Source organism: Lampris incognitus, chromosome 14 (assembly GCF_029633865.1).
Source record: "Lampris incognitus isolate fLamInc1 chromosome 14, fLamInc1.hap2, whole genome shotgun sequence".
NCBI classification, from domain to species: Eukaryota; Metazoa; Chordata; class Actinopteri; order Lampriformes; family Lampridae; genus Lampris; species Lampris incognitus.
Genome location: NC_079224.1, coordinates 40,021,926 through 40,042,468, shown reverse-complemented (window position 1 = coordinate 40,042,468; position 20,543 = coordinate 40,021,926). Strand labels below are relative to the sequence as shown.

The 20,543-nt window shown below is 49.1% G+C and overlaps 1 protein-coding gene across 1 annotated transcript; it reads right to left on the bottom strand.

The window, feature by feature from the left end:
• Window positions 1-1,505: 1,505 nt before the first annotated feature.
• Window positions 1,506-20,002, bottom strand: pax3a (paired box 3a). The gene is made up of 9 exons (XM_056292614.1): window positions 19,918-20,002; window positions 19,336-19,571; window positions 18,785-18,914; window positions 18,327-18,470; window positions 7,633-7,832; window positions 6,976-7,141; window positions 6,577-6,800; window positions 3,002-3,265; window positions 1,506-1,523 (listed from the first exon to the last, which is right to left on the bottom strand). Exons 1-9 carry the CDS (start codon window positions 20,000-20,002, stop codon window positions 1,506-1,508), a joined length of 1,467 nt encoding a protein of 488 aa, XP_056148589.1.
• Between the last annotated feature and the right edge of the window lie 541 nt (window positions 20,003-20,543).

The following is a 20,543-nucleotide window of genomic DNA, read 5'->3' as shown; positions in this document are numbered from 1 at the left end:
TGTGTGTGTGTGTGTGTGTGTGTGTGTGTGTGTGTCTGTGTGTGTGTGTGTCTGTGTGTGTATGTCTGTGTGTGTGTGTGTGTGTGTGTGTGTGTTTGCCATGTCTGTGTGTGTGTGTGTGTGTGTGTGCTTGCCATGTCTGTGTGTGTGTGTGTGTGTGTGTGTGTGTGTGTGTGTGTTTGCCATGTCTGTGTGTGTGTTTGTGTGTGTGTGTGTGTTTGCCATGTCTGTGTGTGTGTGTGTGTGTGTGCTTGCCATGTCTGTGTGTGTGTGTGTGTGTGTTTGCCATGTCTGTGTGTGTGTGTGTGTGTGTGTGTGTGCTTGCCATGTCTGTGTGTGTGTGTGTGTGTGTGTGTTTGCCATGTCTGTGTGTGTGTGTGTGTGTGTGTGTGTGTGTGTGTGTGTGTGTGTGTGTGTGTGTGTGTGTGTGTGCGCTTGCCATGTCTGTGTGTATGTCTGTGTGTGTGTGTGTGTGTGTGTGTGTTTGCCATGTCTGTGTGTGTGTGCTTGCCATGTCTGTGTGTGTGTGTGTGTGTGTGTGTGTGTGTGTTTGCCATGTCTGTGTGTGTGTGAGTGGGTGTTTTATTGTGTCGTAATGTTGTCTGTGCCTAAGTGATCCATGCACACGACCCAGAATGAAAGATGTCCGAAGGAAGAAACCTACGGGATTATTGATCTGTGTGGGTTTACATCACATGAGGTATGAGTGTATTGCACGTTCTTTGGGGTTGCGGTGGTTTCAGTGTGACGTTATTCTTCTCTTCCCGCGCTTCTGGCGGACGTCCTGGGTATCACCGTTGTCGCTCCAAACCCACACGTAAGTGTCAAATCAATGTACAACAAATGTCATTTCCCCCCCCCAAACCGTTGTGATGAAGTGGTCTCTGACAACACCGTGGCTCAATACTCGCCAGCCGCAAGAGCGCCCACCCCCCACCATGTCACGCTGGTCCACTGATACACTGGGGGAGCGTTGACCTGCTTAAAACTCAAGTCCACTTCATCTCACGTCTCTGCCACTTATAGCAAAAAAAAAAAAAAAAAAAAAACTAAGGCGGAATCTTGATTTTATTTACCCTCCACCCTCCTCCTCCATCTTTGCCGCCAACCATGGACGACGAGGCGTGCTTGGTCCTCGAAGCGTGACGTGAAACGTGAGCAAAGCGAGCGCCAGGTAACTGGAGACGCTATCCCTTGGTCCTGATTATTCCAGCCAGCCCCCCCCCCACCTCCACCCACACACACACACACACACACACATCTTCACTGAAACACCACCCCCTGCTTTGACTCCCTCCAAGTCCCTCCAGCGGGAGCACCTCCCCCTCACAACCCCCTCGCTGTCCTCTGGACCGGGGGAAGGTTGGCAAAAGGGTCCCAGTGTGTGTGTGTGTGTGTGTGTGTCGGGTGAGAGTGGCTGTGGCAGGGGGTGGGGGGGTGGGGGGTCTCGAGATGAATCACAGGTCAGCCCCCAAGAAGTCTTCCACTCAAGCCATGCTGGGGCTTCATATCATGAAAGGCACCTGCAGGACAAGGGGAACGGAGGAGAGGGGAATAAAAAGTTTCATACGTTACACATATAAATGCTGTTGATGACAGACCGACAGGAGGAAGCGGCAGAGTTAGAAAGTAGGTGCGAGCAGGAGAGGACAGGCTAGGCTCTGGACTGCCTGGGCGAATGAGGAGACACACAGAAGAGGGATGAAGTTGCGTCTGAAAAGAGTCTCTCTGAACCCGAACAAACCCGGGTGAAGTGAGCGCGAGCCTCGGCTCTCTGGCTTCGCTCCGCTGATCAATAATAACTCTGAATCTGACCTCCACAGGGACACATGGTTCTAATCCCGGCCTGCCAAGGGCCATAATCGCTCACTCTTAAAGAGCCCCTAACCCCCCACTTCACACACACACACACACACACACTCTCACGCACACACACACACACACACATTACCCCATAACCTCCACTAGCTGCAGATGGGTTCCTCCCAGGACTGGCCAAATTAATGATAACAAGATGTCACCACTGATAGGCCAGTCGACATGTGGTAGTGTACCCCAGCTCAGCGCCCTCCCCACACACACACACACACACACACACACAAAATCCCCTCCCCCCTGTCAAACAATGCTTTGGGGAAGTGGCTCCTTTCATTTGGCGGGGTATCTTCGTTACACAGGGGTCATTACATGGCTAGGTGAGCTAGTCCGGGGTTTGATGGGCAGGCTCATCATACGGGGTCACGGGGGGGCAGCGAGTGGAAGTGTGCGCGGGCGCTCACGTTAGTGCGTATGGTTTGGGGAAAGGGCCCGAGCTGCCTCTCTATCGAGCCACGTGGCCAGTCCAGTGATGCTAATCAAACCTGAGCTAGCCCACTACTGCCCTGTAACACATGTAAACTCAGTCCTTCTTCTGGGAATCCGAGATGCTCGCTCATCAGCACGGCCTTTGCAATTAACTTTGGTTATGAGTCAGAAAATCTAAACTAAACGGCCCCGGCAGAGCGGGCTTTGCAGACGTGCGTAACTGTTATGGCTTTGGTAGTTGTAAAACAAAACGCAGAAACTCACGTTGAGTCCTTTAAGCCGCTACGAGGAGTTTTTATCAGTCTCGATTTAACTGCGATGCCGCTATATGACGGGTAAGCAAAGAGGCCGTCAGCGAGAACGCGGGGTATTTGCAATGTAATGACTCCAAATGCTCGTGTCCAAGTCGGATTTCCACGCAAAACCTGGCGGGACGACCTGCGGCACACCGACGGGAGACACGGCCACAATAAACGCCGGTTTGGATATCTCACAGACACCGCTACGTGTCTCACTCGTCTCTTCAAAACAAATGCACGAGCTACCAGGTGGGGTGAATGTAGACCATTGCGACAGGAGGAAATGCTTCTGCAAAACGCAACAGCTTTTGTCCACAGAGGGCATGCAAAGTCAACAAATATATATATATATATATATATATATATATATCTATTATGAGGGGGAGAGTCATGCACACCTTGTTCTGGGTGTACTGTCCGTATTGGTAGGGCGGGTGGTGGTCCACAGCGTATGCGGGCGAGCTGTACGTCGGCGGACAGTAGGACTGGGAACTCGGCAGGGCGGGCATACTAGTCAGGCCTGGTAGGGCCTCCCGGCGCTGGGACCCGTGACAGCTGGCCGCCATGCCGCCGTTGGGCTCCAGGCCTCCAGTCAGAGGGGAGAGAGCGAAGTCACTCTGGGGCTGGTGGGGGACTCCTCCTGGGTTCAGCAGACCCATCACCTTGTGAGGAGAAACAGGGGAATACTGGTGAGGAGCAGAACAGAATACCACAACAACAACCCAGGACAGAACAGACAGATGTGTATCCAAAGGATTTTCCAGCTGCACCGTGTTCGTGAGGAGGACACATATCGTTATAGGAAGTGTAGTGGACATGAGTCTCTTGGGTGTCATAAATAAAGACATTTGATATCATGGAGACCCATTAAAGAGTAAGAGAAGGGGGAAAAAACTCAAAATTGATAAATGAACTGAGCTCAAAATATGATTAACATAAGAAATAACAGGAATAAAAACATATTCAACACTGTTGAATCATTCTTTCCACTTCACTCAGGCCGGTTTGAAATATGGGCTCTCTCTCCTTGTTCGGCATCAGAACTACATCTAAACCGGCTTCACCTACACATGTGGTTCTCTTTACTGGGCTTCCTAGCTGACCGGCCGGGGCGCTGATGTTGGCCGAGGACCAGCGGGTTCAATCCAATATCCCACCAGTGATTCATGCGGGGATCATCCTGTCCAACCGGCGGACGCGTATTTAAGGGGGTTTATTTTATTTCATTTTGTTCCATCGCGGCCCTGTGGAATAGCGTATCGCTTGTTGGTCAAATCAAAATGATGGAAAGGAAATCGAGAACCCTTCCCCCCCCTCCCTCCGAAGCCGGACGAATGGAAATATATATATAAAATATGATTTCTCCAAATTTCAGTGTGTATTCTGGAAACGGAAGGAAGAAGCTGACCGCTCTGAGCAGTACCCTCGTGCCCGCTGTCTTGATGCCCGGTATTCCCCGTGTTCTACTGGGATCAGTGTTAAAAGGCTAGAGGGAACGTGGGAACAATGTGTGTGTGTGTGTGTGTCTGCGCGTGTGGTGTGTGTCTGCGCGTGTGGTGTGTGTGCACGTGTAGCGAGCATTTAGTGTTGTGATGTCAGAGGTGAAGAGGTCTCGTTGGTGATACATCGCGAACAGCTGCATGAACATCGCGTGAGAAGCGGCGGAGCGGTCCTGCGTTACAAAGTAACTGCAACAACCCACAAACCTAACGACCAGAAAAACAACCAGATACAATTTACAAGATTAGAAGGAAAGATTAGTAACGAACGGGTTTCAGAACCGGCATCCAAACACACACACACACGTCCCACTAGTCCGCATGAAAACAAAATACAGGGTCGGTATACACACGTGGACGGGGGTGACCCCGAGGAGGAGGCCTTTTTCCTCTCTCTCAAATGGCCGCCGCGCGCAGCGATCCCCCATCAGGTGTCTGAATTGATGTAATTTACAGGTGTTTGGCAGGGGGCGCTAACCTTACACGCCTGGAAAAAAAAACGGGAGTGATTTGTGACTACCGAAAAACACGAAGCACATGGGGCCGGTATCGCACCCCCGAGCCACGCCGTGGGTCTGCGGCCGTGCGCGCTGCGCTGCATGCAGCTGAGAAACCGACAGGGTGGAGCGCGTCCGCGCGCGCGCGCACGCGCACGCGCCTCCTCTCTGCCGGCGAAACAGCAGCAGTTCCCGAGGGTGTGTCTGTTTCGAGGCTGTTCCGGGGATTAGGTCTCATGGGGGTGCAAATCCCGGACGCTTGCTTCCTCGGTGAGAAAGGATTGCTCTGGTATGCACCAGATCAGCAGCCAGACGCCAGCGACCCTCCACCACAGGGAGTCTGCAGTCCACCAGACTGCCGCTCTCAGACACAGAAGCTAATGTCTCACCCCCCCCCCCAAAAAAAAAACTACAAAAAAAACTACAAAAAAATCCAACCGCTGCCAATCTACGGTACCAAAACTACACCCGACTCAGTTTTGTCTGTGCCTCGGAACTGAAGACGGTGTCTTTATTTTGAATTCTGATGAAGAGCAAGAAGTGGACTCAGCGGTGTAACGTCTCCAGACAGTATCTGAGTTGGATCAAGTTTTCCTTTTCAAAATGTTCCTACTCACCCAACTTAAACTGCAGCTATTGAAAGCGAAACTGGAAATTACACTTTAGCTTTAAAATAAAGGCTCATCTCCAAGGTCTAATTGGTTTGTTTTGAAGGTTTAAAAAGGTTTAATTGTGAAGGATTCTAATCACAAAGACGGTTTTTATACGCTAACTATCAATGGCACAGAATTTAATCAATTCATTCATCGAGTCGTCATTTCCTCCCTGTAATTGAGTTAAAACCTGGAAATTAATTCCATCCTCGTCTGAAACGGGAGATGAGCCTACCGCAGTATAGAGTCACAGAGCTGCTATGAATGCTTAAATTAAAACAAATTATCCAACAAAGTGGGTCATTTACATAAATTACACACCGTATTACTAGGGGATAGATTACTTCATTCCTATCAATTAAGACACTGGAACATTCCGTGATTGCAATTCCAGACTGAGAAAACATTCCAGGCACGCTGTCCTCGTGCAAGATGAGATGGCCATCCAGTACGGAGCGGCCTGGTAAGGTTAATGTCGAAACCATCCATGAGGACCTTGCACCTTTGGCCTCTTTATTAGAGCGAGAGTCACCGAGTGACCCCTCGGTGTGTGTGAACTCACATCAAAACCGTACACGCTACACCAGAGGGAAGTAGGTACATGTCAGACACCCGCCAACAGCTCAGTTAAAGAGCAGAGAAGAATGAGTGGCTGAGTCGCGGTGAGGAGTCGGCTATGTGTAATGCTGTACCACTGCTCAAATATCAAAGCAGTCGGTTATCATTCCCAGCCACAATGGTGCCACCTACTGCTCTCTGACTGCGCACCATGGCAGATAAAAGAGATATATTCCTGCTTCTGTATGCGTCCTGAGGCAACAAGCAGAGACAGACTTGCCCGAGGCCGTTTTTTATCTGGGCTCCACAGGACTCTGAGAACCTCTCTCATGAGACACAGTACCCAGCATGCATTGCGTGGGGGCTCGCCACCCTTTGTGGTGGTTAAAAGCTCGTTTTCCGCCTGTTAGTCCATCTACTTGGCTGGTAGGAAGCCAGTGATGGACACTGATGACTGTGTAATCGACCATAATTGTCTTTTCAGTTTTGATTTGTGTCATCATCTGGCTTCCTCTCATCCTCCCTCCTATCTGGTCCATTCTGTCCTCCAACAGACTGACATTCACCACATTTTATATTCATCAACAAGCCATCAGCACAAATGAGAATAAGAAGCTACCATGTTTCTTAGCCTGAGTAGGTTTTCATCGGTGTCCTTGCAATGACACCTCATGGGTCACAGGGTGTGTGTACATGTGTGTGGGTGTGTTTGTGTGTCTGTGCATATTTAATCTTACATATGTTTAACTACACACTATACACTAACCTGTGGTGAGAGGCTGTTATTGATGGTGGGGTTTACAGTGTTGGAGTGTCCCGACGGGGCCACAAAGCTTTCAGAGTAGCCAGAGAAGCCATGGCGCCCAGAGGACAGACAGTAAGCCGATCCTCCATCTTGGGACCCTGTGGACGAGCCGATCCCATTCTGGTGCACCGAGGTTGGCGGGAGCGGCTGCGGCCTGTGCACCGTACCGAGCTGTTCCGATGCAGCTTTAGGACACAACGGGAAGGAGAGAGCGAGACAGGCATAAAATGTTGTGCGGAAAATAGAAATAAACATTTATCATACGAGTCAAGTGAATAACAGTTAAATTAGAATAATTCATATACTGAAAAAAATGTCTGGCGTAACGCCTCAAGTTCGGGCGTGCGCCGCTGCGTTTACCCTGCGTTATGGATGTGGGAGGGTAGGGGCTGTCTGACAGCTGGTAGGGCTGTAGGCCGGTCATGGCTGATGGAGGGAAACCGCCAGGGATGAGGTGGTTAAACGCCATCAGCTGATTGGCTCCCGCTTGTTTCCTCCACCGGGCTCTCCTGTTGCTGAACCACACCTAAGAGAAGAAGAGGTCGGAGTGTTTTTGCGGTGGGGTGTGCGCGTGCATGAGGGGTGTGTGCATGTATGTGTGTGTTTTGGGGGTGTGAGTGTGTTTTCAGAAGGGGGCTTCCTGCTCCGGACAGATAGAGATCTAAACATCTGGAGAGCGCAGTGGAACCACGGTGACGTCACGTCTTCGTGTGCTCAGTCGCAGGAGTCTGATAAGGCAAGCCCACGAAGCCGTTACAGCTGTTTAAAGGCTCCATTAATAAATTATCTAAATTAGGCATCTGGTCAGGGATTTCTGTCACTGTGGTTTTTTTAGACAGCCTGGTGAAACTAGGAACCCCTCATCTCTGTGGGTACACACTCAAGCGGGGTATTACCATAACGGGCCACCGTGGTGTTTGGCTGTCAAAGGCAAAATTAGGAAGGTCCTTGGAACTGGAAGTGTGTGTGTGTGTGTGTGTGTGTGTGTGTGTGTGTGTGTTGGGTTGTGTGTCTGACCTGTACTCGGGCCTCTGTGAGTTTGGCCCTCTGAGCCAGCTCCTCCCGTGTGTAGATGTCGGGGTAGTGCGTGCGTTCAAAGGCCCTCTCGAGCTCCTCCAGCTGCTCTGCTGTGAAGGTGGTCCGACTGCGGCGCTGCTTCCTCTTGAGCGGCAGGCCCGGCTCCGAGTCCACATCTGAACCCTCGTCCGAGTGGCTGGCTGAAATTGCAACACCAGCACGCTGTTACTTGGGCCAGTAGCCCTCCGAGGCAGGAATTCAGAGGGTACTTAGTGAAACCTGGGCGTGACCATATTGGCAGCAAAGCCGCGATACAATGAACAGAGCCGTGACAATAGATGATGCTGAGTACAACTCATGGCACAGAGCCGATTCAGATTGTGTCCTGCAGGTCCCTTAAACTCCTCAGTGGTTCCTGAGGGGATCAAAGGCCGGAGGCTGCTTGAACATGGATTAGAGAGGGGTAGATCCCTCCGGGGCATCTATCCCCTGGGCCAGCGTGTCTCTCCTGGTCTTAACCATGCTGTGCACTGTGGCGATATGGTCCCACACTGAAAGGCGGGCACCCATCCCTTCGCAGGTGCTTCTTAATCTATTTGTTGACTTGAGGGCAAGGTGGGGCTAGAGGCAAACAGAGGGGGACTGGCTGACGGAGAGACCCGCTTTTGGGACCTAATTCAGCAGAAGAGGGGTGTCAATGGAGGCTCGAGGCCGAGAGCTGGAAGACTGGCAGCGTATGGGGGGGAGGTTACCCATCTATTAAATAATGATTAGGCTCCGCAAACTAGCGTGACAGCCTGCCATTGTCCACCATTACATGTCTGCAATCCCCCTTCTCTCTCTCTCTCTCTCTCTCTCTCTCTCTCTCTCTCTCTCTCTCTCTCTCTCTCTCTCTCACTCACAAACATGCATCTGCTGCGTCTGGGCCATGGGCTTCCTGTCAATGCTCCCAGTGTATGACAATGTTTCACACACAGATGGTGGCAGCTAGAAAGAGTTGGAGTCCACTCCCTGTCTACCCTGCGGGACACCAACGCAGTCAGAGGAGGGTTCACTGCACCTTTTAGACACCCAGACCAGGTCCCCATAGCAGCCCACAAACACCCGTACTAGGGCAGAGAGAGCGAGTGAACGAGACCCAACGCCGAGAGGCAGGTGTAAGGGGGAAGAAAACCCGCGCCACCAGAGCACCAAGCCCGGCCTGTCGCCACGGACATTTACACTCCAGATTTAAAGCTTTTAATTAAAAAGTGCCAAGTCAGACAGGCGGGCGGAGGGTGGGGGGGTGGGGGGGGGTGGGATCTCCCCTCGTCTGCCTCGGCTCCTGGAGCCGAACAGGAAATGCTTTTGCCGGTTGCCAGTGTGAGTTCGACCAGGCATTACACACAGATTTGGACCCTGGGAATTCTGCCGCGCTCCGGACAGCCGCCACGGAGGATTTCGACGCCAAGTGAGAGCTCTTTATTACTACACTCGGACCATGGGTAACCACGCTGCCAAAGAGGCTTCGCAAGAACCTGGCCGGACATTAAGACTCTTCTGGAAGGCCCGTTTCCACCGTGGCTATGTGGTTTGTTTAGGTAAGGATGTGGCTTGAAACCAGCTGGCTTGTATTTTACGACACAATCGGCGTATAAGTCAGCGGCCACACAGCTCGGACCTAAAACCCGATATCTTCCCTGTAAACAATTTCGGACAAAAACATGTTGGTCCAAACTCTCTGTGGCATGAGCCTCGTTTAAGAATACACACTTTGGTTCACGCTGAAACACACTGTAAAGTGCAACTGTTTCTAATCAGCGGATAAACAACAACAACGACGATGACGACAACAACAACAACAACGAAAGACTCGAGTAACGCAGACTTTGTCGTTACCATTTTATTGATGGAGGGAGAGATTGAGAAAGAGGAGGGAGAAGGGAGCCTGTGACGGAGCTGAAACAGAGAGAGAGAGAGAGAGAGATTCCTGGGGGAGGGAAGGCAGAGCTCATAAAAACCCCCTCGGAGGAGAAAAAGCTCCCCACTGTATCATGTTAACTGCAGTATGGGGAGGGGGGCTCTCCTCCTTCTTCACTCTCTCTCTCTCTCTCTCTCTCTTTCTCCCTCTCTCTTCACCCCCCCTCCCTGTTTTTTATTATTAGTAACTGCAGAGAAAACACTCCATCACGGGCTCTCCCTTAATGGCAAATGACAGTGTTGCTTTTGTCATCCTCTGGCTTGCTTTCTCTTCCTCTCTCTCCCTCTCTCTCTTTCTCTCTCTCTCTTTTCTTTTTTCTTTTTTTTGGAAGTGATGTGGCGAGGCCTTTGTATGTTCGAAGGGAGAGGCCTGTGGCAGGGCTCTATTGGGCCGATTACCACGCTCCATCTGTAGGAGCCATCAGGGCCGCCCGGGCCTGCATTCAGGGGCCTGTCACCTGCCCAGCAGGGGAGTATGGGGGTGGTGGGGGGGGTGGTGTGTGTGGGGTGGGGGCTGTAGGGTGAGCTGGGGCTGTTGGGGGGCTGTAGGGCCGAAGTGGGGGAATGAAGGGTGGGTGGATAGGAAGGAGGAGGGAGCTGGGGAGGGGGTGCGGGCACAAAAAGGTCCAGAGAAGGGCCACTTTGGGGGCTGTGGAGGGACACAGCAGGAGATCAAATCCCCCCCCCCTCCCCTCCCCCCAATCCCCTCCCTCTACAGCCTGAGGGGGCACGGAGAGTTGGGGGCTGGGGAACTTACTTGAAGGGGTTGACATGGAGAGCGGAGCGGGAGTCTAAAGACACCTGAAGACGGAGGATGCTGGGGAAGGGGAAGGGGGACGGGGTGCCCGGCCACGGAGAGTCGGGTGCGCTTGGGCTGGTCATTCAAATCATGTCACTTTTTACTGGCCACATAAAAAGATATATAAGTGTAAAAAGTAAAAATATACGTTTGAGACCTGTCCCTCCCTTCGCTCCTATTTTCCTTACGCCCTCCCTCCTCCCTCTCTCCCTTGCGGCTCGCCCATCATCGCGACCACGTCTTTGCGTATGCACTTTTTCAGCCAGGGCTCTCAGGCCACAGTGAACTGCAGCCGAGGGAGACGCGCCACTCTATAGGAGAAGGCCTGCAGCGAGTTGTTCCCACACATTCCCTCCGACGAACGGGAAAAGAGGATACGAATCGCACACACAAAAAAAAAGAAGAGCGGAGGCCTCGACCTTTTTACTTAAACACCCAAATCAAATTTTACGCTGCTGCTAAAGCGCCGGGGCAGCTGAAAGTATTCCACATCCTCGCAGTTTGGCTGTTACTCTGACAAGAATCTTATTAAAAATATAGATTATTATCCCTCGGGGGGGGGGGGATTTTTCGGGGACTTTTCCAAACAAAGTAAAATATGTAGGTTAGTAAAACAATAACAAGCTTACTCAGATAGCGGACAGCGGCCGTAGCGTGCTTGGCTAGCATAGCTCGGTGGTAGCCGAATTTATTTAGCCGAGATTAGCAGATCGTAGCGTATTCAACGGGTCAGTTCAACAGGTCCCTCTCACTGATCAGGAACTTCAACACACGCAGGCACACACCTGACTCACACATGCCCGTGTCCACGTGTCCACGAAAACACACTTGCGTCATCAGCAAAGAAACTGACAGTGATACTGCCTCCTGGCACACCGTCCAGGGTAAACAGAACCATCGATCGATCAAGAGCAGAGAAAGACAGGCGGGGAAGCTCAGCTCTTCGGGGTCACAGATGTGAACTTCGGAAACGTCCGCTCCCATTAGCATCACCTGCAGCAGTGGTGCCTCCAACAGACCAGGGAAAACCAGGGAGGATTCCAACTCTGGAATAAAGACTGCTCTTGTTTACGGGCTGGACTACAGTGGCCCGAGCTGGCCTTGCCAAGCATTCATCCCCCACCCAGTTACCCTCCACCCTTCAAAGAGACGCTAATACGAAGAGACATGCACAGGCCTATACATCCAAGTATTGCAAGCATGCACATACAAACACGCCGGCATATGTCCACGCACACATGCACGCACACACGCAAAAACACAAACACACACACACACAAACTGCATCAAGACGCATTTGTCTACTTTCTTATGAAGAAAATAACTAAACTCGAAGCTAAAATGAGATGCTCAATAGAAGAAGTTGACAGTCGCAAAGTCGCAAGTCGGAGTGAAGGGGAGAGCAAATGAGAAGAAAGGTAAAGAAAGAGAGGAGAGAGAGCGAGAGGGAGAGCGAGAGAGGGAAAGAGAGCATATGGGGCAGTTTATGGCCTTGTCTTAGAAGGGGCCAACGGGATTTTCCCCAAGGGCTGTTAATAGAGAAGGTAATTGAGCTGGTGACATGTGTTCACCATGCAAAACAAAGGGCAGAAGAGACAAATGAACTAGTTATTTGCCCAGGGAAGTAGATCTGGCCCTTTCAATCGGTGGAGTCCAGTGCGAGAGGGCTCCTGAATAAAACAGTGGTGCTGTGCGTAGAGCCGGGGCTGGCAGATGCACTGGAGGAACTGAATAGTTAACTGACAGCTTATGGGCCCAGCTGGAGTTAACAGTTAAGGGAGAAAATGGGAGTGAGTGGGCTGCTCACTTGACTTGCTAAGGAGCCCCCAGGAACCCACAGCTGCCTGGGGAAGGGCGGGGGCGCTTGGGGCTTGCAAAGATAGAAGGAGAAAGAGAAGGAGATACAATGATGATGATGATGATGGACAGAAAAAATGGAGAGAACGAGTGCAGGAGGTCAGCCCCCGCATGGACAAAGAAGTAGCTGGCGATATGACATTGAAAGATGCATCACCGCCTAATATAGCTGAAATGACAAAAAGCCACAAATGGTCCTGCTTGGCCATTATTTGGGCCCAGCTTGGGGTGGTTATTATTTAGTTCCACTGTGGTGCAGTTAGGTGACAGTTTCACGGTGGCATTTCCACCCCCAATTCAGGGACAAAGCTACACGGGACCCATGTAGGGCTGCATCAACAGGCCAGTCTGCCACACGTTCCAGCCCAGCAGAGACCAACTTAGCAAAGACCTACCTCAGTTCAGCCCAGTCCAGCCCAAACCGACCCAACCCAACCCAACCCGGGCCTGGGACCTCCTCCCATACTCAGAGCCAGTCTATCCTCTAAAGCTGAAACTCTTGGTGAACATAATTTCATGGTGGCAGTCTCTGCATTCTGAAATAAACCAAATTGTATAGGGCAAATTTCCTTGCACTTCAACCTATGATTACATTAGATTTAAATAGATGCATAGGAGAACACTATCCATTCAACAAGCGATTGACTGGCGTGTAGTACTGAGACCAGGGAGTCCATTAGCTGTCATTTTCACCCAAACATTATTGTAACCCTGCTTTCCTGGCAGCTGATAGCTCTAACAGTCAAATGACCCTCGGGTAACCTCTGACCTGTGCCAAGCCAGGGCCCTGTGTGGCGGCGCAGTAAAGAAGGCCTCACCGCTGACCCCGCGCAACAGAGAGAGAAGCCATCAGCGCATTCCATACTTTCCTCCTTCGCTCTCCAAACACCATTTCAACCCTGATTTGGCACACCATTTTTTTTTTTATCTTACATGGATTTTCCGCAGTTTTAAATATCTATGTTTGGTTTTAGGCAACCGGTTTCAGCCGTCATAGGAAATGGGTGCCCTGACTTGTAAGTGACTTCAAGTTTTCGATGAACATGTCATTTAAAAAAAAAAACGGAACCTAAATCACTTAAAGTCCCCTTCTTTGAGATGAGTTTTCTTTTTTTAAAGATGTAAAAAAAAGGACATTAATCAAGAGAGCGGCAGAGCTTCGCTGGCGTGTCCATAATGTGCAATGTGGTGTACGAAACAGCTTCACAAAAACTGCAGCTAAACAAAGTTAAGTGATTGACAACGCTGTCTGGCTTTACTCAATTAACTATCCCATTGTGTTCCTCTTTGCCACAGTCCCCTCGCCCCTCGCCCCCGACCCTTTTCTTTTCGCACTCTTTTACCCACCCCATCACAGAGTTTTGCTTGGCTAATACTTCCAAGGAAATAGAGAGCTCTTTTTCTACCGGGGCTCCTCTCCTTGACCTTCCATTGCTCATTGCTTCTCTTTCAGTCACTTCACAGTGTCTCTGGGGTTAGTGAAGAGAATGTGGAGAGTACATCAGCATTGAGGGGCCGGCTCGGGGCAGGACCCCAGCCTCTTACTTCAAAGTTGGCCTGCATTCATTAATTGTCCTTTGAATTAATATTGGAGGATCACAATGCCGGTGCCAACAGAGAAAGAGGCTTTAATGAAGCATAGAGCCTTGCATTCAGTTGCAGATCAGCCAGTGTGGATTTTTTTTCTTTCTTTTTTTTTTTTTGTTTTGAGAAGAGAGAGCGCCTTGAGAATGATGCCAACACAAAGTAAATGTGTTAGCTTAGTCTGTGAGAAGGGGGGGGGGAGAAGGGGTTTGTTAAACATTATTACTTGTTTCTTATCTGTTTTATCAATGTATCTATGTATCTGTCTACATGTTTACATATGTATGTATGTATGTATATCTATCTATCTATCTGTCTAGCTAGCTAGCTAGCTATCTGTCTGTCTGTCTGCTTGTCTGTGTGTCTGTCTGTCTGTATAGCTATCCGTACACATGTAAATTTTTGTGCCTGGAACAAATCTGGAATGCTCCCTCCAATGTCAATCTCCCAAGGGTAGCAATATATTCCAGGTATTGTGGATTATATTTATTTTTTTCCCCATACATATATGTATATATATTTATGTATATTATATACATGTATATATATTTCTTCACAGCACAGCCCTTGCAGGGAAATGGACAAGGGGCTGCAGCAGACATTCCTCCCTGTTTTGACTATAGACAGCCTCCTCTAAGTCCCAGTCTCGGCCGCATTCGCTAAGGCACCATGAAAATGCATGCACCGCTGACAAACACACAAGTTATAGGTACTGAGCATCGGCGTATCACTCCATTTAAAGTTGTCCTTGCGTTACAGGACATTGCTCTGTTACATAGCCAATATTTCTACGTTTGTGAGGGAGAAATGTACCTGATTATAGTCTTAAATGTCTCCCGAGGACAGAAATTATGAAGCTTTATAAATGCTGTCATCGTTTCCTCTCTGGACTTGGCCTGCACAGAGCATGTTTGCCGACTTAGCATATTCGTCAAAATAAAAGTCAGACCCTCTCGAACCCAAAATACACTCTCCCTGCTGTCCTACTCATATACCGTTCGCTCCCTCCATCCATGCCAAAGTCACAGGGAGCCAGTAACCCACTTTATTTACACAAACAAAGTCCTACTCAGTTTCTCTGACAAAAGCAGCTAAATCTTTCATGTTTTGTCAGTGCTTGATTCCTCCTGTCCCCCTGGCTATTTGCCTGCCTCTGAACAATGGAGGCGGGAGAATGGCAGCAGATTGTCAGAATGCACCTCAATGAAACCAATTATTACATGTTGACTGCGTTCACCATGGCAGATTTGAAGGAACTGGGCTTATTCAATTTGGCACCGCGGGACTCCCTTTCAAGAGAAGTTATCCCTTTGACTGTTTGTATTTCTGAGCTTTTCTTTTTACCGTCTTTCTCCCTTTCTTCCCCACCGCTACAAATGAAACCTGCGAGAGTGTGCTGCTCCTCTTTCATGACTTAGGTTAATTTAATTAGCTAAATGAGGCTAAAGTGCTGACAGTGTATGTAATGGCAATAAACCGAGGAAGAGCTGTCGTAAATTAATTAGCGCCCAATGTGCACATTCTTTCTCAAATAACATTAAACAATCATTTCCATTCATAAGTCTCAACTACGATAGGCATCCTCAGTGGGAGTTCGTTTTGTTTTTGTTTTTTTTTTGGTTTGTTTTTGTTTTTGGGGGGAGGATAAACAAACTATTGAAATTCCTGCAAAAAATGATGAATTCTCATGCATATTATTATTAGTTTTTACTCTTAAAACTGGGTAGATTCGCTGTTTTCTTTGCAGATTAAACAAGACTGGTCAAGTTTTTCACAATTTTGCAAGTTTTCTTGACACACGACCCCACAACAACAACTACTACTACTACTACACAGTAAAATCCTGAGTGTTAATTTAACTTCCTAAGTGTTAATTTAACTCTGAGAGTGTACAAATGGACCCAAAAGGATCCATTTGTACACTCTCAGAGTTGAATTAACACTCAGTTTTTAACTGCGTACTACTACTACTGCTGCTGCTGCTGCTGATGATCTTTGGGTCAATGAATTTGATATGATATTGTTCAAATATTCTTATACATTTAAAGAGACACACACATACACACATGCGCACGTGCGCACACACACACAGAGAGAGAGAGAGAGAGAGAGAGAGAGAGAGAGAGAGAGAGAGAGAGAGAGAGAGAGAGAGAGAGAGAGAGAGAGAGAGAGAGAGAGACACGCAAACAAAAATCAGCCTTTAGCTTAAACGGGAAGTACACCATTTAGCATCCGATTCATTCCAGCGCCGATTACGATCACCTTCAGGGCATCCTTTTCCCACAAGTACAGGCACTTGCTAATGCCATGCAGACCAGAGGCTGCCCGGTGTACTTTATCCCACAAACCTTTGGCCACAGCGTCCTTTTCCCAGACAAATAAATCTAAATGAGTCAGCTTTGATCTTAGCACTTAAGGAAAGCTAACAATAGTGCAAGAGGAGAAAGGGGCAGAGAGCAACAGGCCTCTCTCCGCCGCAACAATAGCCTCTACAAACACCTACTTAATCAATATTTGGCCAGAAGACACTCTCTCGGTGCCCAAGCCCACTCTTTTCACATTCTAATGAAGGGCTATAAAAGAGGAAAAACAACAACTACTTCCAGGAGAGACACGAGAATGGAAAAACTGCCATCCTGTAAATAAATGGGGAGGAAAGCGTCACCCATATCTGGCACGAAACAGTCCCCCCCCCCACCCCCATCGTTGTTTTTAGTCCTTAAATGTGGACAAATATAGGCCGTGGTTGAAGATCTAATGTGAAGTAAGATTTTCAGTTGCTCGAAAGGTTTTTGAAATCCGTGTAGGACAACGTGCAGAATATCCCGGTGAAACGGGAAAAGGTAAATGGCAAAAGGTCTAACTGGATATAGCTTTATTGGAGTCACGGGGGGGGCAGTTTTTTTTGGAATTTTTATTTGATTTGATTTGATTTGATTTTTTTTTTACTCGAATTGTTATTTTGAATAGCAACTTACCATCTCAGCAGACCGGTTGTTCTGAGCAGTTTGACGGGTTAGAGATGTGTTCTATATGGGGGGGACGGGGAACTACTACCCCCCCCCATCACCCCCATCAAACAAAATTAGAAAACGATAGAAAAATATTCGATTTAATCCGGTGAGAAAAGGGCGGCCTTGCTCGCCGTGCACGGCCGCTTGGCAACGCGAGAGACTTTAACCCCGCGCGCGCCTGCGTCGATTTCGCGCGCGTTTCGGTCGACGCCATTAACCGGCCTCTTTGCGAGCCGCCCTGCCGTGTTTTCGACGACGCGGTGGTTTTGCCACATTCAGGGGAGCCAGAAACGACGGACGGGTCTCCGCCAAGCGATAACGGTGACGTAATTTTTTTTTTTTTAAACTACCAAGCAAAAGTCAATTATAACTTATCAAAGTTGTCTCGTCTTAAAACTGTGGACTAGGTTTGCGGCCCGGTGGCATTCCTCAGACCGCCAACAGGTCGTAAATCAACAGGTGATTCCTCCTACCGGTGCCCGCGGCCTACACCGCGCACCGCGGAAAGCCCCCAAATTAACACTTTGTAGGTGAACACGGGCTTCTTCTTCTTCTTCTCCTTCTTTTTCTTTCTTTCTTCTTCTTCTTCCCTCCTTCCTCGGAGTAAGCGGTCTATAAAATAGGACCGACTTGAGCCCATCGGTGTCCCTGAATAATTCATCGCTCATTGCGGGTTCATAATGTCTTCTGCCGGCCTTTTGTCGGAGCAATCCCCCCCTCCTCCTCCTCCTCCACCCCCCCCTCCTTCCTTCCCGCACTTTGAAAGGCCCCGGCGTCTTTTTTTTTGTACGCCGCTTGAGCCGCTCACTGGAGCAACGCGCCTTTGTGCGCGTGAAACCGAAGCGCGAGCCTCAATGGACTCGCGCAGCTTTGTCTCCCAAGTTCATCCTCAAGGGCCCGATTGTGCGCGAGAGAGACGGGTTTCCCCTGCGCGAGCGTTCGGGAGCGGCGCGACAAAGGGCTCCGCTCATCTTTACGGCGACGTTTATCTCCCCCCCCTCCCCCCCGCCGCGAATCTGCCCAATCTCGCAGCCGCTCGCTTGTTCGCATGCCTTCGGGATACAATGATCCTGCACGGGTTACCGGAATTCCCGCTCGTCGTTTTTTAGTTCCCTTTGCCAACGATACATAAATTCATATATTTAATTAAAAGAAAAGAAGAAGCGAGGGATCTTCACTTTAATCTGTGATTCTAGCCAGGTTTGTTAGCAGAAATATAACCGATCAAATGTCACCATGCAATTGAGAGTAATCTGAACCTCGCTTGTGACTGTACTTTTATATTTGTTATTGTTGTTGTTGTTTTCATTTCCTTTCGTATAATTTGGCTTTCACGAAGACATTAAGGAGCAAAAGACACCTTGGGGGGGGGATTGTTGCGCCACCTCGATCCATAATTAACATAACCAACAACAGCCAGCACTGCAAAACGACCCCTCGGGCTAATTAGTGTAGATACGATAGGTGGATCAAGTACTTACATCTGTCTCCTAGGATACCGTCGATGCTGTGCTTGGTCCGTCGTTCGTTTTCCTCCATTTCCCTCTTCTCCAGTTCATAATCATCTTCCTCATCCTCACCATTTCCCCCGAATTTAGAGCGCATGATGCGACTGATTGCGCTCACTGTGTGAAAAGAGAAAAAAAATATGAAAAATTGTAACTTCAATAGCTGCATAAATTTAGAAATATTATATAAAAACATATGATTTTATATTATCTCCACCATTAGGTTCCTTTTTTTTCACTCGGGGATATTTAGAAAACAAATTGGCTTAAGAGGCTACCAATTTTAACTTCACGTCAAGTCATGTTTATTTGTGTAGCCAAACTTCTGCGACAGTATTTTGTTTAATGAATCAATTCGGTCATTATTTATGGAATAATTATTGCCTGCTTTCCCCCCGAGGCCATTTATTCACACTGCATGTTAAGTTTACCTGAAGGGACGTTGTTCCTGTCGCAGATCCCATCCTTCAGTAACTTGTCCCTTATTTCCCAGCTGAACATCCCCGGATTTTCCCTCTTGTACTCTTCGATCTTCTTGTCCACATCTGGAGTTGTCGTTTGCTTTCAATGCAATCAGACCAGTTTGTTATTATGTATCGATTTAAAATGCATCTGGAAAAAAAAACCACTTCAAATTTATTTAGTCTCGTTCCGTTTTTTTATGAGTCTATGAACTAAAAGGGTAACGAAAAATGTTTTTAATATGCAGGCGTGACGTCAACGTCGTGCCGCGAGGAGAAAAATAATAACAATAATAACAACAACTCTAAAAAGGCTGAATGAAGTTGGGTTCAGTTGGGTTGTGCCTGTATCTGCAGAGGATGCGCTGGCGGGCTCGTGACTTCACATGTACACACTTCTAATCCACTTCGTGTCAATAACGAACACGCGCAGCCTCGCGGTGGCCGTTTTTATTCCGCATCGTCATTTTTATTCCACAGCGAAGGGCTCGCGGTGGCTACGTGTTACGTCATTGCCTCACCTTGGGCTTGCTGCCTCCGATAGCGCCCGGCCTGATGGAGCCCGTCTCCTGGTACCGGCACAGGATTTTGGAGACGCAGCCGTGGGACACTCGGAGCTGGCGCGAGATGACGCAGGGCCGTATGCCGTGATGGGCCATCTCCACGATTTTGTGACGGATGTGGTTGGGGAGAGGTCTGCCGTTTATGAAGACGCCACCCAGCTGGTTTACTCGCCCCTGTCCTAACGGGGTTGAGACTGGACAGGGGGGAGTGGGGGGGGGAGTGAGGGGGGGTAAGTGTTGCATAGTGCAAGACATTCAATAACCACAATACAAGACACAAGTTGTAGTAGTATATACCTCCATTTATGATCGCGCCCTGTGCGGCTGATCGCCAGGCCAGCGGGTAACAGTGCCAGAACAGTCCAAGCTGGGTACCATCCACCATCCCAACTTACTGTATAACTCTACGTCATTAAATATGGACGAACAGAAGTTGTGGCCGCCGCTGTAACTTTCTCACCACGCTTATGAACACTTAAACTTGAACCTTATCGTGTTACTGTCATGTTTGTTTGTTTGTTTGTTTTTGTTTTGTTTTACCTTCTAGAGAATAGCCTCCCCGTGGGTAGTTTTGGTGCGGAGTTGGTCGCATCATTCTCGGTATGCCGCCTGTCAGCGCTGTCATGGCTCCTGACCCTCAGCCAGGGTACACTTCAGAAGAAACCCCGAGTTCAATTTTGACCCGTAATCCCGAAAAGGTCTCTTTGTTTGTTTTGGGGTTTTTTTTGTTTTTGTTGTTGATATATTTAATGATGCCTCGTCTGCCTCAGGTTCCGCGGGTAACAGGTTGCCTCGCCAATATGGCAACAGCGCGCACGGCAAAAAAAAAGTTGAATCCCTCAGAAATGTGGGCGACCAATATCCGGTCCGTCGTTCGACACGTAAGACGTGATCATGGTGTGTGGAGTGTCCCGGAGTTCAAATCAATCTAGCCCTCTTTCAAGGGTGTTCTGGACAAGTCCTGGGCGGATTGGACGGATGGATGGAAGTCAAACATTTTATCTGTTGTTGCTGTCCCCTCTGAATCTGCCCCGCGCCTTCCCATTGGTCCGCTGTTTGAACGGCCAGGGGCACAAGCGGTGTTTTGATTGGACGGCGGCAACTTTCCTCTCCCTGCTGCATCGACCTGGGAGCTTTGTGTGTGTGTGTGTGTGTGTGTGTGTGTG

Coding starts and splice junctions, on each gene's coding strand:
- pax3a (XM_056292614.1), bottom strand. CDS start 20,002: ATGACAGCGCTGACAGGCGGCATACCGAGAATGATGCGACCAACTCCG. Junction 6,801..6,975: donor TCCCACATCCATAACGCAGG/GTAAACGCAGCG, acceptor TGTGTCCTAAAG/CTGCATCGGAACAGCTCGGT. Junction 3,266..6,576: donor ATAACAGCCTCTCACCACAG/GTTAGTGTATAG, acceptor TCTCCTCACAAG/GTGATGGGTCTGCTGAACCC.